General features: G+C 36.3%; 1 protein-coding gene across 2 annotated transcripts; it reads left to right on the plus strand.

Moving 5' to 3' along the window:
- The first annotated feature begins 1164 nt into the window (after positions 1 to 1164).
- On the plus strand, positions 1165 to 15625 carry LOC124184594. 2 transcript variants are annotated; one of them, XM_046574483.1, is made up of 10 exons: positions 1165 to 1299; positions 3387 to 5603; positions 5838 to 7059; positions 7256 to 7668; positions 8409 to 8546; positions 8636 to 8757; positions 8866 to 8990; positions 9077 to 9360; positions 9509 to 9691; positions 9961 to 15625. In XM_046574483.1, the coding sequence occupies exons 2-10, from the start codon at positions 3624 to 3626 to the stop codon at positions 10198 to 10200; spliced, it is 4707 nt and encodes a 1568-aa protein (XP_046430439.1). In that variant the 5' UTR covers positions 1165 to 1299; positions 3387 to 3623; the 3' UTR covers positions 10201 to 15625. The 2 variants fall into 2 exon arrangements, with proteins under 2 accessions (XP_046430439.1, XP_046430437.1); XM_046574481.1 differs by having other exon boundaries at positions 3387 to 7059.
- The last annotated feature ends 1921 nt before the right edge of the window (positions 15626 to 17546 follow it).

Genomic DNA, 17546 nt, shown 5'->3' on the forward strand with positions numbered 1-17546 from the left:
ATACTCACGTCGCGTATGTTCGTACGTATCGAATACCGAAGCGTTGCTCACAAACGAAAAATTATAACGCTATAATATTTCGGGACAGAAATGATCGTAGATTAGGTAATACTCACGTGAATAAAAATATCAATTTGCATGCAAATTTCACGTAACGCTGCGAAATACCCGAATCGCGGGAACACCAAAATTGGTATTTGGCCTTCACGCGAAATTATTGCCTCTTACGATTTCCAAATTATGCATGCGGCTATACGTGATATGATACCTGAATTTTTTTTCCGCGGGCAGAACAATTATGAGATCTCCTGTCAAATTTCCATTGAAATTTGTCAAACAATCTGTGAATTATCAACTTCTCCGCTTCGATGAAAAAAAAAAAAAGTAGTTGGTCAAATTTAATTTACCGTAATACTATAATCGTTGTTTGTATGTACGATATACTCGTAAACTGCAAAAGAATAGCGCGGCAAATCTTTAGAATGCCTTTTTGACATAACAATATTCCGACTAAAGGGGAAGAAAATGTCAAAATTTCGTTCAAAATTGAGGGACGTTTATTCCATGATCAACAGGTTGTTTCGCCGCGTGTATTGTACGTAATACATATTGAATGAGGCCCGTGCTACAGCTGTGTAAAAAAAAAAAATTAGACGAAATGTTTCATGCCAACAAAAAGTCGTCATTACATAACGGAAATAATTGCAATAGTCAATGTATTGCACAAACGTGGTTCCCGAAGGAGCTGGCATCCGTATCGGCAGAAGCGCGCTTGGCGAATACACGAGAAATAAAGGTAAAAGAACGCCGAGCGCCTAGTCTCTGGGTCACCGAGAGAACGGAGCGAGGAGGCGTGGGCGGGTAAAGTGCTAACGGCGAGGGGGGAGAGCGGGAGAGAAACGCTTTCCCCTTCATTGTTTGAAAAATCCCGCCTGTGCCCCTCAGGAATCGATAGATGGCGCGCTCTATTGTTGACTCGGATCAAAATGGCAGCCTATAATGGGCACTCCGTGGGAACATTGTTCGGGTATCTTTATGACAAATGATTACCGTGACTATAATTTTTTATAAAAAGTGTCGCGGCGATAGTGTCGAATGATATTAGTGTAAATTATGTACTTTTACCAGCGAATCATGTGAGGATTCAGGCACCCTTGTAAACACCCGATCGGTGCACCCTGCGTGTTGGATATTTTGTTGAAGAACCATATTTACTGTGTTATCTTAAGAACGAAACGTTTATATCCTTGTTGAAATAACAGAAGACCGATTTAAGAACTTCGGTTAATCACCGCCAAGGTAAATACCGTAGTTAACTCATCCTTCCGCTTGTTCTCCCTGGAAAAATGCACCTTCGCTACGCGGTAAAAGAACTCCGTTCTCGGACCGTCGGGAATGCCATTTCCCAGCGGCAACGAGAATACCAATGCAACTTGTTTGGGAACCCATTCAGGGGGCACCTGTTAAGTGGAACATTTCAACTCTTCGTCGACTATAATTCGGCTTTTATCAGCATCGCGTATCGCCTAACTCGGATCACCCGGTAGATTTCTAGTCAATAATGGAGGTGGTGGCGCATCGCGATGCGACCGTGTATTGTTGTCATTTCTATTATGTACAAATACACGCTCACCTACACCCGCAACATTCACGTGTTACTCAATTATTATCGTGACTTTATTGATAGTTAATTTCCCTCATTGCAAGTTACGCAATAAATTACGACCGTGATTATCGGTCGAGAAGTATATTCGCGCGATCCTGACTGACTCCACTCATATAACACACGGAAGATCTAATCAGTTCATTTTTCCCTTAATCACCTTTCCTCCTGGTCGGTAGCTCTTTGTTTGTTATACTTATTAATAAGGGACCACTCATGCGATCACCACTTTTTACAGCTGCAACGATCTCTCGTATGTCATTTTTTGCAAAACATGTCATGAGGTGCTACATAACAACGGCTATTGCATGTCGTACCATCTTGCCATTTCAAAGAAACAGACTTTTACTTGGCAATTATAATGATGATAATTGTTCATCGTCTCATGTCAATTACAGCTACAGCTTTATGAATCACTTTTTTATACTAGTACGTATCTTCCAGTTATATTAGAGATAAAAGATAACAGAAATGAATTGCTATGAAGTGCTATGTTCGGATCGCAAAAGCTTTATAGCTTTTTTATCTATATGTGAATCCAAAAAACATGCCTACAATATTTTTTCAAATTACATTTATTTATTTTTGGCAACACGTTCTAGTGTTCCTAGTATTTTTTCTTCTCCTTGTAAAACAAACAGTTGAATTTCATTTGTTCGTCATCAATCGTTCAGCGCATCCTCTACATAGACTTAGATAGACATTTTATATATATGTATATATATATACACATACATATATATATCACATGAGTAAGGTCATCGTTTTCAACCCCAAACTTTTTTGTCATGTGTTCAAGCTTGAATTCCAACAGGGAAATCTTGAAAATTGATCAAAAACGTTAATGTAAATGTAAGATTATACTTTGAGGTTAGCGCGTATCAAATCAAAAGTATGTCGAAAGTATGTCACATTTATAAATATACTTCAGATACACTTTTCGGATTCACTTGTGCATTGGAAACAAAAAAGAAAACTTTTACATCGTGACATATTAATGGCAATAATCTCTATTTATTGTCTTCTATTTTCCTTTTTTCCATCGCTGACAGTCATGAAGACAAAAGTTTTGGAAAAGATCAAAGACATCGCTCATAAAAGTTGTTAGTATCCAGTAGTAAGATGTCTATTGGTTCTGGAACATTTATTCATGTCCTGAAAATTTATCCACTATTTGTCAATACTGTTCATGTTTTCAATTACTTTGTTAATTACTACTTGTTGATTTTCAATTTAATTTACTTATTCCTAGATATTAGCTTTCCACTGCCTATCTTGTTTTGCCTTATCAGCGTTGTGTAAGTGTAAGATTTCTCTGCGACATTAAGTAATCTTTTGGATTTTGGATCATTTTATGACATAAGATGCAAAATTTGTGTAGAAGCATGTACGGAACAAAAACTGATCCCAAAAATCAGCATGAACTGAATTTAAACACATTTTATCCACCAATAAAAACTATTTGACTAACTTGTATTAAAAAAAAGCATTAGGACTGAAAACATCTTAGGATTTTGTGCATCTAATTTATACTGGTCATCTTGAGTGCAGTAAATCAATCACGTCTTTAGGCATACAATTAGCCCTTAAATAGGTTTTATTTTGTGCAATAAAAAAAACCATATCTTATGAGTCAATTTTTGCAGTAAAGCTAATTTTAAGTTATTTATTATAACTATGACATGAGAACTTGGAATTAATTGCTTTTCTTTCTGTCTTTCAGGATGCAATGGCGTCGCCTTATCCTTTCCTGAAACATAAGCAAATGCTGTGACGATCGCAGATAATCCTACAACGGTTCAATGTGACTTTTAAATTGACACTCAAAGTATACAAAGAAATGGACAATAAAAGATTAATGTTATGAATATCGTCGAGTCTGTAGATCGTGAATTTGGAGATCAAAGTCTGCGAGAAGCAGATCAGGCAGGCTAGGCACTCTGGTGCTTTAGCGTGGGTAATGGATCCCGCTGGGCCGTGGTATGCATCGTACAATCGTTTAGCCACTAGTGGTGCCGCTGGTACATTCCAAACTACGAGTCCAACTACGAGCGGTGATTTTGCATCCCATCACTTGCCCACGACTGTTACCCAATCTGCTCCATCGACAACGTCGCAGCTGCTTTTGCAAGCAGCACATACAACGGCAACACTGGCAGGACAACCTTCGCCATTTAATCCTGGAGGGTTTCTATCTCCACCTCCAGTCGGCTATGACGTATTTTCCCCCCTGTTTCATCATGCCAACCCTAAACAGGCACACTACGTTACACAGCATAGACAAGCCCTGGTTCACGCTCAGGCAGTTGCTACGACAAAGCAAAACACTTCCACGGAAAATGAAATTTCAACACTTAGAGAGAATTACAACTCTTCACATCAGGCAACATTCTTTGAGCACCAAGGCAATGCCTCGTCACCAACAACGTCAAGTTTAGCATGGACACATCAAAACAATTCCCAACTTCCTAGCCCTTTCGGCATTTTACCACATGAGACTGTCGTTCCATCTTCACCAGGACCTCCTTCATCCAAGTCTGGTGGTACTGCGTATGAAAACACGTTCAATGCCCACTTTGCCGCCGCTCAAACCTTGAACAATCTAAATTCGCAGCTTCCCTCTCCTGTAGTAACGGCAGCTGAATTTAAATCATCCAACTATACAGAGACTAAGAAAGTCACTAGTGTCAGGCCACAGTCTCCGGCTGTTACCATAAAACCAGTGGTCTCTGTTCCAACGGCTAGCAGTACACAACCATTTTTTCAACAAGGAGCTGCGTCATTCGGATCAGAACCTCTTTCTAGTAGTTACGCAGCTGCTAGTGGGAACCAATCTTCTAACGCAAAGGTTCAATCTTCCCTACAGCATCAACAATCTTGTATTGTCTCTACAGCCAGCAATACATCCGGCAAGGAATACAGGATCCCACAACCTCCGATAAGGTCGCCATCGACAACTTCTATTTTCTTGAATACAAGTGCTGCAGTGAGAACGACACCTTCGCAAGTCCAGGAAAAACAATCAGCAAGAAATAGCAACTTTGCTTCCCCCCCCAGCAAGGGAGCTGCAGTAACTCCCCAATCAATTCAAACTAAAGCACAGACTAAAATATATCCTGAACTAGGTAGCCATGGTGAGCACAGGAGAACAGAACAAAATGCTCACGAGAATAGCCAGTCGTCACCGATTAGCTTTTCTCTGATTGATTCTAGAGGGTTGAATTACGCCAGCAATAATGCAACCAATTGTAATAATGCGAACAGTAAATTAGCCCCCAGTCAAAGAACACCTACCAATAGTAATATTCAGCAGCAACACAGTCAACAACAATTCCATGCATTAAATCAACAGCAACAACAGCAGCAGCAGCAGCAACAACAACAGCAGCAACAACAGCAACAACAGCAGCAGCAACAGCAGCAAGCAACACCTTACAGACATTATTCTACGAGCTCTACAAGCGATTCCGAATATCATCATACTGGGAGATCAAAGTCTACGACTTCCACAGACTCTGCATATTCATCAAATAATTCTACGCAAAATGGCCCTGACTGTGCCGTCGTTGTACCACGGAGGCCTAGTCCTCTGCAAGCACATTCACAGGCCAGTCCTCTGGGTCATGTGCCGAGTCCTGCTTATCCGATGTATAATAGCCCTATGGCAACAATGTCTTCTCCATCTCCTTTACAGCAGCATGGAGAGCCTAGTGGAAGTCAATGTACTAGCGGGTCACAGTTCAAAGCAACCGTTCAACAGGTCACACCTCCCTCTCCATTGGATGTTACCGTTCCCAGACCAGCATCTCAAAATCAGGTCGCATATTCTTCGGTGATTACTAGGGCATTAGGAACAACGGAGAATAACAAGGCCAGTTACAACACGGAGAACAGAAACTATGAAAGGCAGCAGGAATTTAGCCAGAATCAAAAACAGCAGGTTTGTTGGGAAAATGATAATAGACAGACAAATGCCAATAGAAAATTTCCAGTTACAACTTACCAAGCTAGTAACGCAGATATGAGTACGCAAAATTTACCTATTCAACAACAGGCGCAGAGAGTTTTAAATATTTCTGAACGGCAACAGGCTTATTTTGATTCAAGCCAAGTTACTTTACAGGATCTAAGCAGCTGTAGGGGTGATCCTATGAGCATTGTTAAAAATTTACAGACCTTGCAGCAGAGCTCATGTCAGATACAGCAACAAGCTTCTACTCCTAATCCGGCCGAGCAGCAGAAACAGGTTGAAGAAAGGCGGAAAGTTGATACTGTAAGTAAGAAGAGGAAAAATGCTGAGAAAGGGACGCATGGGTCATCACTTAATGATTTGGCAGGAGCGGCAGCTATGACAGAGTATTTAAGTAGAATACCACCTCCTGCTCATCATAACGCTAATCAGCAGCAACAAAATGGTTATTTTGATTTTGACAGGTGGAATATTCCTCCACCACCGTCAAAAATTTTTCCTTCGACTTCGGGAACTTTTACTTCTCAAACGACGTTGCATCACTCTAATAACTTTGTTAGTAATCCTGCACATCAACATCAGTCTTTGATGGTTACCCATCATCATGCTCCCCCGCCGATACCATATTTTCCGGCATTTCACATACCACCCGGGCACCATGCTCATCATTCGCACGAGTTTCAATCATCAGTTGAAATACCTTCTACTGCTTATGGCGAGAATTCAGTAAACCATGCAAATTACAATCAAGATGCGAGAGACGATCAGCCCAAGGTCATAGTTCCAAATATCGAAGAAGAATTAGGATTTCTTCAACAAAATCAAGAACCTGTCCAGACTTTTAATCGAATTAACAAAGACTCCAAGGGACCGGGTAGCGGCAAAGATCCTAATTCTGGTTTCATGACTAGTTATCTCAAGTTTTTACAAGGTGAAAGAGATCCATCTCCTCCACCTGCGATTCGTGGTGGCAGAAAGGCAACATGGAACAGGTCAAAGCCTTACATTCCACCGGAACCACATAAATCAGCATCAATTGAAAATTCAACTCGAGCATCTACAAATGGAGTCAACACTCAGCCTCAAGAAAAAATAGTCCAACCAACCTCCAAGAACACCACAATTGACTATGCTAACGATCCAAGATACTTTCCTTTACCTAAGGAGAGAAAAAAGCAAAACTTTGATTCGAGCGATGATGGGTTTACAAGTGATGATGACTTTTCATTTCCTCCTAAAAAAAGTGAAAAGAAATGTGTGGAATATACTATCACCAAATCGGAAGGAAAGCCTCGGAAAGGCAGACCAATAAAACCTGGTGGACCAACGGATAGAAAAAGAAAAGCTGCAGCGGCTGCAGCCGAGGCTGCTGCAACTGCTGCTGCAACTGCTGTTGCTGAAAAGAATGCAAAAAAAATGGAAGAAGGTGAGTAACTTGTCTCTTGTTTTTTTATCCTCAAATCAACGTGAAACAATTGATTTTATTATTTATTATTTCATTCATATTAAAATATTGGAAGTATCATGAAATATCATGGAATATCATTGTTGGTTCTGATCAAGACTCTTTCTTTCTTTCAAGACTTTTTCTAAATCATGTCTCACATTTTGATTGATTACAGTGGATCCCTTATTGCTACCTCCGAGACGTGAGACGTCTAGAAGAAAAGCAAAGGAGAAAACATCGGTGAAACAATTTCTTGATCGGCAGCAGGGCATTGATTACTTTGACAACGATGAAGAACTCGGTGATTCTGACTCTGATCCAGCATGGACACCTGCTGTTAAATTGGTAGGAGAGGAGGAGGAAAAAAAAAAGAAAAGAAGTAGACCTGTTATAACGAAGAAAACGAGAAGAATTATCGACGAGGATGGATATTCATCAGGAGATATTGCTGTACAGAGAAAAGCATCGAGAAAAAAGCAAGGCGCTGTTGGCAAACATTCTAGCAATGCAACAAGAGCCTTGACTAAACTAGAAGATAAAGTAATCCCAGTTAACAGTGATGATGATTTGGATATTTCACCATTCAAGGTCCGTATTAGGCTTATGTCTATTGAGACATTAAAAATTGATTGTGGTGCGTAAAAAAAAATTTGAATCTTGCGTGATTATCGTTTGGCATTAGTTAGAAATTTGTAAGTGATTTAGGTTCATTTTGATCACTTCAAACAATGTTATTCAAAGTATACGTTCGTTCTGGACTACAGTATCAGTGGGTAAATTCGTAAAGTATCAACGTCTATTGACAAAGTTGCAGAGTATTAGAATTGTATTCAAGTAGTAGTACTTATAAAAGTAGTTTTTTTTTTTGTTCTAAAGTACATGTACATATACTGTGGTGTACATGTGGTGAGATTTAAATTAATTTTTGGTTCATTAAAAAACGGAAATGTATCGGTTGCATGCAGCATTTTGTGGATGATTCAGAAGAAATGGTAATTTCATATGAAAGTATTACTTGATTTTTATACTGCAGTTTGTTATTTTCAGGTAAAATAAAACTGATCGCTTTTTCCTATCTGTAAATTCCTCCAGTCAGGAGCATGAGTAGAACACTGAATTTCACGTACCTATTAAAGAATAGCATTTCTCATCTGTCTAATCTGCAAACGTACAAAGCATAGCAATCATTGAAATATTTTCGAGCCAAAACGGAGCCCATCGATTCCATAATTTTCGATGAAAATTTTTAATCGTGCTCTTAATGTCTTGCGAGGTTTTCTTTTATCGAGTTATTAATTTGTGTCGACTTTGTAATGTTTGTCGAATAGTCTGGCGAATTCGTGGTAATTAAATCGGATTTGGATGAAGACTTTCCTGCCCTTTGGAGAATAGATGGCAAGACGCTACTTCAGAAATACGAGCCTTTCAAATCTAATGGGAAAACTTTGTACAGAAACATATCTACGGTAATGCTGCTTGCTGAATGAATGTAAATATTTTGGAATTTCTTTCACTGCAATGTTAATAACGACGGATTTTGAACTTTGTTATGTAGTATTCTGGCTGGGCACCTCAAAATCGTCACATATACCAACAAGTTCCAATAAAGTTCTGGCAACAAGGCAAAATGGAAACCGTCGTAGAATTTCTACGTGACGAAATGATTATCGACGATAGGTAAGTTTGTGTGGATCAATCTAGGAAATCTGTTGACCTATTGTTTCATGCAGTTAAGAAAATCATCAATATTAAACTTTTAAGTAATAGACTACATTATTTTTATAGCGAACATATAGTCAAATCGATGAAAGATACGGAAAAATATCAGGACAACTTCGAAGTGTACATACAAACGCTCATTTCTCAAGCCCTGGATTCGAATTTTCTCACTGAAATATTTCAAGAACAAGGTAAAGAATTGTAATTTGCGTAAAATTAATGTGTGAACGTTATTTTTTATAACTGTCAATTTAAGATATCAATGTCATTATTTCAGATGATTATTTCCTGTCCAATGTGAAAACAGTTGATGAAGTAACTGAAGAAAGAAAACGTCGACTTTTGGCTACCACAAAATGGAAACCTAACATTGTAACAGCAATATCCACATGGCCATGCCTGAATATCCTTAAAGACCTTACAGCGCCTGAATTTAAAGGAAAACAATGTACCGGTTGTCAGCAGCAGAAAATTCACGCCAGAGTTCTGTTGTATGGTCAACCGTACAACGGTACTACTCTCGAAGGCTCCCCTCCAGACCCTAGAATCCCTCAAGAGAAGGTGTGCCGCATGCTTTGTCATTGACTTACTACCGTCACACCGATATTTCATGCAACTAAACATATTACTTATATTCGAGAAATATTAATTATTGAGTAGACACTAGCATTTCACCAATCTGAATATTTTTCTTTCCTTATCGTTTCAGGATTTTCTTCTATGTCGAATATGTCAAGGGAAGGTAGCTTTGTACAATAAGGTGGCGCATCAAAAGTATCTAATGTTCTTGGAGTGTGCCAAGCGAGTAGCTGATAAGCGACTTGCGGATCCGCATAAGGATACAACTATTATACTTAATGAGTTACTTGCTGACGAAACTTGGCTCAATCAGGTACTTGATATCAAATTTTATACTTTTCAGTTACATGAAATGAAGGCTTGCTAGTTTTGGCCTCTTGAGGATCGTTGCACAGTTAGTACGTGCGCGAGATTTCTGTCAAGAAATTTTTGCGTTCAGTTACAACAACATTTTTAATATCTAGTAACGTTGCAAACTTTTATTCTCCGCCACTAAGTCAGCGGAAAGCCCAAAAACATAAACACGATCACTTAATTCGGTTTTTTTTTTTTGTTTTATAAATTCATTTGATTATTTTGCAGTTGTTCAAAGAAGTTCGAGGCATCTGGGCAGAAATTGATAGCATGGAACAACAAACTAAAGCAAAAGTAAATTCTCGAGTGAAGTCAACAACTCCAAGTTTGGAAATTGACTCTTTAACGCATACTTCGTCGACGCTGGTAAATGCAGGACCTGCTGCCACCCCTATTTCACAGGTGCCTACTGAAAGTAATCCATTGATAATGGTTAATCATACCCAAATGAATTTTGAGCCGTCTTAGTTCTTTTATGACAATTTTCACGATCAATGATGACCGAATGAGTTGTAAAAATATGGGTTGTTTCACCCAGTGATAAAATAAACACGTGAAAAGAGTATATATATATATCTCTACAAGAAAAACGGTTTCTCTGTAGACGTCGGACTGTCTTGATCTTACGAATTGTAGTAACAACATTAATAACAGAAAATCATCATAGACATAGGAATACGACGATCTTTAATTTTAGTTGTGAATTATATTCGTAGGTAATAATTCGTAATTCGTAGCAATAGTAATAACTTACACCCGCACACACTGTTCATCTGTAACATACTCACCCGTGACATAGATGATTGAAAATCATGCCCAAATTTTGCCACTACTTTAACGTTATCTATTGAAAATTATCATATTCGTGTGAATATAGAGATAGTTGTAGAATTTATATCGCGTCTAGGTTTCGGACAAAGTTAAATTAGAATTTGCTAAAGTCTGAGTGTGCAAGTGAGATAGATATTTTAGAAATATTCGTGAAAAGTGAAAGTGTGAGAAATTTAACAATTAACTGACTTTACTGTGTAATATACTCATATACATCACGTTGTGCTAAAGCGTCAAAGGTTGATACTGGTGACAGATGAAATCAACAATGTTTTCTGTTAGGCTTACTTTCAACTTATAGTTGTCCTGAAATGATAATGCTGAACTTTGTCAAATTTTTTTTTCATTAGCGATAACGGTTAGTCAGCCATCCAAGATGTTGAGCGAGAACGTTTGCCTATTTCCATCAACGAAAATCTTTTCTAAATAGTAAACAATATAAGCCTGACGATACTTATAACGCTGTCGTGGCTTCTATAAAACTGAAACAGAGAATGCTTCTAAATTCAAGTGCCACAAAATATTGTTGTGAAATTTGAATTGACTATTAACGTCTATTGTTTGAACGAATTACTGATCACGGGATGATGAGACCTAATATGTAATTCCTATTTAACTTATTGTTAATAATGGTGAATTACCGAAAGGAATGAAATTCTAAATAACGATACATCTGGGGAACTCAATTGGATACCTTATGCCAGAGTGAATTGGCTATTTACAATATGTAAGATGTGAGAATTTTTACTTTTGTACGATGTCATGTTTCAATTTTTAAATACGTATTTATTTGGAAAATCTTGTCCCGCGACTGTGATAAACAGATAAATGGAGAAGGGCATAATAATATTTGCACTTCTGGCACAGTTTCAGATGTGTATAAAATGAAATTTATCTAGCTTAGGATGTAAAGTTTGTAATTCAATTTGCCATTGGACCATCCAATTATTATGAACACAAATAACGTCGTGGTTCACGTACTGTCTCTCATTGATTATCTGCATTTTTCATTCTTCTGAAAAAACGATTCTTACTTCCAGCCATAATATATGTATGTATGAAAATTCCAATTAAATAACAGTTTCTTCTGCTTGAACAAAGGACTCAAAGTTGTTAGCTGTAAAATCTATGCACATTCAAAACCAGTAACCGAAAATTATCGTACATTCATACGTATGCAAAACAGTTGTTTGAAATTCGTGGTATTTAATTATCATATTTTGCAAGTAGTAATTTTTAGTTGAAAATATAGTTGAAAATCATCTGCAATTTAACCCTAATCGTTCACACCTCGGTAAAGTAATCACAAATTCAATTGTGCAGAAAAAAAAACGAGGAGTTTGAAAAATATTTGGGGTGAAATTCACCCAGAGTGACCAATTAGGGTTAAGCTAGTAAACTAATCCATGTCGACATTTCGAAAAGCCACTTTTGGAATAATTTATTTGCCGTAATGTAATAGTTTATTTAATTGCTTTTGTGTACATAAAAATTATGAGAATATGTATATCGACAGAAATCGCGTGTTTAGTCAAGTGCGACGCTGCAAGTTACTTGCTAAAGTCACAAAAATCGTATAACGGTTACTAACATCAAAAATTCCTGCTAGTTCTTTATGTATCTTTATATCAAATCAATTTAAAAAATGAATCAAATACGGAAATGTACAAACTCATAAGTTTGAAGTAAAATATCAATTTGTTTTGGAGAAAGCGAGGGTATATAATGACTAGATAAGTAGGAGAGTAAATTACTGGCGTTTTATCATTCAACGATTGAAAATTAGTTAAGATTATCGTTATTTTCATTATTATTATTATCATCACTCGTGAATATCAAAATTAATTTTCATGGCAATTTAAAAAAAAAATATGGTTTCTACCGTACGATTGTAAACATCACATTTACACAATTTAGAATCTATACTTAATATCTTTATTTCATCATCCACCATTTCGGAGCATTGATAAATAGTTTCGTAACGTTTAATGTTAAGTTGCAATAGCTCTTAGATATACTTTCCAGTAGATGATAAACATTTAGTAATAATACCATAACTGCTGATAGTTTGCTGTACATTAAAAATCACTACATTTTAATTGGCAATATTGCTACATATTGTTTAAACGTTCGAAGTGTTTAAGTTTTCATTTGTTTCTACGTTTATTAGGAATTATATTGGTAAAGACAAGTGGTGATATGTGTGTGTGGCGAGAATGTATTTTTTGAGAAGATGTATCAAATTATATTTGTAAATTGTAAAGATATAATAGCGATAGGTGGCTACAATTAATGAAATTGGCTGTCAAGTTTCAATACCTTTTTCTTCTTATTTTTATCATTATTATGACAAATTGAAATTACTATACGAATACTTTTCATAAATATTACGTAATTGATTTGTACTGTAAATTATCGAATCAATTATGGACTTTGAACGTTATAAATGCGGGCATTTGGACATTAACATCACAATAATAAAAAGTACAGTATGCAAGTGAAAAATTTTTATTTTCGAAAATGTGCCATATCACATAATGGTGGTATTATGTTTCAAGAACTCAACGGTCATAGCGCCAAACGTCTTAGACAAGGGTGTGAAATGATAATCATGAAGTTTGAAATTGTTGTATAAAAATTATTATATAAACTTCTTGGCGTGATGTAAATCTTGATACATATTATCTATCTGATGCAGCTCACTTATTATCAAAACTATTAATATTATTGTTATATTATATTATTTTGGCAAAATGGCAAATGTATTGTTTATTACTTTAAATGTAAATTTCTAATCTGTTTTTAATTTCCGACTTACTGAGTATTTTGTATGTTTTTCACCCATCGCAATACAAAGTTTAGTGTTTTCAGTAATGTGAAAAACAATATCAACATATGCATATTAGGATTGTTCTTATTTGGGAGTAGGAAAGGTTTTTCTTGCCTTCCCAGATCTGTTCCAAATCACGGGGAAAAAATTGTCTATAGTATCAAGCCGCCACGTCCATTGAAACACGTGCCTAGTTTTCCCATTCAACCCATGATGATAAGTAAATGCAAAGAAATCTGGTGAATATGAATATTTTTTTTGTGTCAAATACAAATTATTATACAAAAATATAAACGAGAGCTTTAATTTTTTTTTCAATACGTTCTTGTTTGATTTTTCCTAAATAATACGATACTGAACAGAAAAGAATGTTTGACTGAGAATAACTTGTATTATTTTAAGTAAGAATTGGAATTTTGCAAAAAAATTTAAAGATCATTTTTATAGAATTTTTTTGATCTACTGGAAAATCAATGCCGAGTAAGATATTTTTTTTTTTTTTTACCTAAATGGGAAAATTCAAACTCGTTGAAAGACGTGTTCCAGTTGACGTAGTAGCTTGAAACTTTACACACATTCTTTTCGAGTGATTTGAAACACGCATTTGGGGGGGGGGGGGGGGGGGCAATGAAAATTTATCCGAACCCCAAATAAGGACCACCTGTATATACATGTATGTATATGTATATACATATTATATGAGCGTTTGTTTAATTTCGCGGATTTTTTAATTTCATCAATTCCCACCCTTAAATCGGCTGAAAATAATTTCTTTTAAATTACGAAGGCGCAGTTTCTTATCTCAATGCGAACCTATGCCAGTGGGATGGTTTTTTTTTGTCATTAAAAATAGATGTATATATACTATATTATAGTATACATGTACATACGTACACATACGTGTATGTACATGTATTTTGACAAAATATTCTTCCGTAACTTATGTTTTTATTAATCAATTTTCAATAAAATTTGAAAAATATTAAATGTAGTTCTACACAATTTCTCAGCATAACTAAGAAATATACATGTAACTCCGGTTTTTCCTACCAAGAATTTAAATCCGGAATCAAATCTATTTGAAAGTGAACTATCATTCAATTCTTTTCGATGCCCGCAACGTCGAAATTTATCTCGTGCAGAAGTTCATCTGCGTTGCTACCACACGAAATCAAAAGTGAAAGATATTCCTTATACTTTGTCAGGTTGCAGTATGTAGTGAAAACCGCATCCGATTTTTTGCGTAGATAAATCTAACTATTTTGAATGTGTAAGATTTTTCGTTTTCGCATTGTCATTTCACGCGAACTATGGCTGAGAATAAAATAGTGGTTAACTTTCTACTACTAGTAATAAACGAGATACTTAGATTGTTTCCGTTAAAAATGAGCGCCTAAACTAATGTTGGTAATAGAAGTTACATCGGAAATATTTGGGATGCATCGGAAATACGAACTGAAGCAATTTCGACGTAATTTTTGTTACGAACATCAAAATCAATTAGCAGGCTACAATCCTCATATTTATCAACAGACCCTTGATACGTCATGTAAAAATCGAATTGGCCACGTGCCAAGAAAGATTACTAATCGGGGAAATATTTCACCTCAAAAAAGATACTCTGCTAAGCCGCCTGGGATGGGATATTTCTCCGATCAAAAATTTTACACATTTCAATCCGATTTTAGCAGGATTTATCAAGGCTTTATTGACGATTTCGAAAATGATAGCAGAAATCGCTTCAAATGTTGATGAAAAAAGTTTCATTAGAAATACAAAAGATTTGATAAGTTGAAACCGACAAAAGATTTGATCAACTGAAACAGTCAAAAGCTTCGATTAGCTGGAATAGACGAAAGGTATGATTAATTGAAACAGTTAAAGTTTGTTTTGCTGAAACAGACAAAGGTTTGATTAACTGCACAGACTTGATTAGTTAAAACAGACGAAGTTACGATTTGCACAATGACGAAAGTCCGTGGACCGGCAAAAACTATGTCGAGCCCAACGTCAACATTCATGAAAATAGTCTTCTACTCCATCATTTCTATGATTGAAGAAAAGATTATAAATTTTTTGAATCGACTTTATTCTTCTACCTGGAATTATTGAAATAAATATTTTGTTCGAATGAAGACGCAATATTTCTCGGTATGCTTGAAAAAAAAAATCAGTTCGTTGCCCTGAATCAAAAGACAATACAATCATTAAAAAAATACTTTTGTACACCTCAAATATGTTTTATAAATATTTACGACAAGATTCTTCACTATCATTGTATACTCTACGATTTTTATCCCGTGAATTGACCGCCGGCTTGCCAATGATGCGCCTTCTCTCAGAAACAAAAAGTATCAAGTCAACGCGCAAAAGGCGCGGTTAATTTAAATTTGAAAACTTAGTTGTTGGTAAGAAAATTGATTGAAAAGCTGAAAGCTTAACACATCTAGACTGCTTTACTTTTTCATATACCATTTATGAAATCGTTAAACACATGACGCGATTCATTATCAAGGTGGCAACAATTTTGCTCAAATATAATTCCTTGACTTTTCCTGACTTTTCCCGTCAAATATTCAGAATTCTCTAACGTTTTCCCACGAAACTTAGGAGCTATTTTTTATTGAAAAAGTGTATAATTTCGGAGAAGAGCAAAATCTAAAAAGGCCATTTTCTGAACCGTCCTATTGTACCTTATATGTGGAAGACTATTGTTTTTGTGTTTGTCACTATAAAAAAAGCATTGTAATCAATTATGTACTTCCTAGTATAAAATTTTTTAAATATTTTGTTGCGCCTACTTACGCGTGTGGTAGACGGGTTGTGTCGTGGAATTTAAGTGGAACACTATATTTTCTTGCTTCATATGTTTTAATTAATGCGTACGATGAGTTTCGGGTATTAAGCTATACATGTTTTTTTTTGTTAATTATTTGCTCTAATTTTAATCCTCTTGTATCCCTCCGTCGTGGTAGTTCATTGGAAGACGGTCATATTACTATTACATGTTACACGGATAACTCATCCAAAAAATTAAGCTTGCAAAAATGATGTAATGAAACCTGTCGTTACCTCCCGGACTAAATCACTCGATCATTAGATCAATCGATCACTGGAACACACGATCACTCGATCACTGAACACCTTGATCACTCGATCATTCGATTACTGGATACCGTGATCATTCAATCAGTGGATCATTCGATCACTCGTGGGATGGCACCAATTTTGCTCAAATAAAATTCTTTTGCTTTATCTGTCAAAAAATGCAGAATTCCCTGACGCTTTCTTACGAAACTCAGGTAATACAGCTTTTACAACCAAAAGCCTCACAACTTATGCACTTTGCATATATAAATTTGAATTTAAAAAGTACACGGTATTGCTTCGATTGACACGAATAATTAGAAAATGAACGATACCGTTTCCAGAAGTTAGCTTAATTGAATTTACACAGTATAGCTAATGTTTGCAAACGATATATAGAAATGTAAGTTTTCTCTATTGGTCTGTTATAATTCCCTGACTTTTCCTAATAGACGAAATTTCCTGACTGTTCCCGGTTTTCCCGGTATGTCGTCACCCTGATTATCAATCATCACGCAAAAGGCGCGTCTAATTTTTGTGATTAATCTACGCGCAAAAAGGCGCGACCGATAAACCTGTCAAAAACCTTGAATATCTCAAACTTCTTGCAAAATTCTGGATAAACCCAATTCGCATCTGCGTCTTTTTTAATCCGACACATTGTGATGCGAATTGGTCTTCTGAGATGCGAGTCAAATTCGGGAGGGAGGTTGGAGGACATGCATTATTGTGTGGTGTGACAGTCGGCGGTCCGCCTCGGACGCGAAGTCTTCGAGCTCAGCATCTCTCCCCATCTATTGTACCACGGAACGCGATAGAATGTCCAGAGATGCGTTTTGCCCATTCAGATGATCACAGAGATCGATTGAATGCAATAATTATCGCTAATAACTAAATAATTAAATTGAATAACGATTGGAAAATGATTGTAGAGCGACAAGAAATGGGAAATTGAACCTCTTAAAAATTTGAAAGCTCACTAATAGTTCGGAGACTTTTATATTCAAGTTTTTTACGTGTTTCCGGAGGAAAATCACTGTGATCATTTGACGCTGTGGATTACAAA

The sequence above is a fragment of the Neodiprion fabricii genome, chromosome 6 (genome assembly GCF_021155785.1).
Source record: "Neodiprion fabricii isolate iyNeoFabr1 chromosome 6, iyNeoFabr1.1, whole genome shotgun sequence".
Classification (NCBI taxonomy): Eukaryota; Metazoa; Arthropoda; class Insecta; order Hymenoptera; family Diprionidae; genus Neodiprion; species Neodiprion fabricii.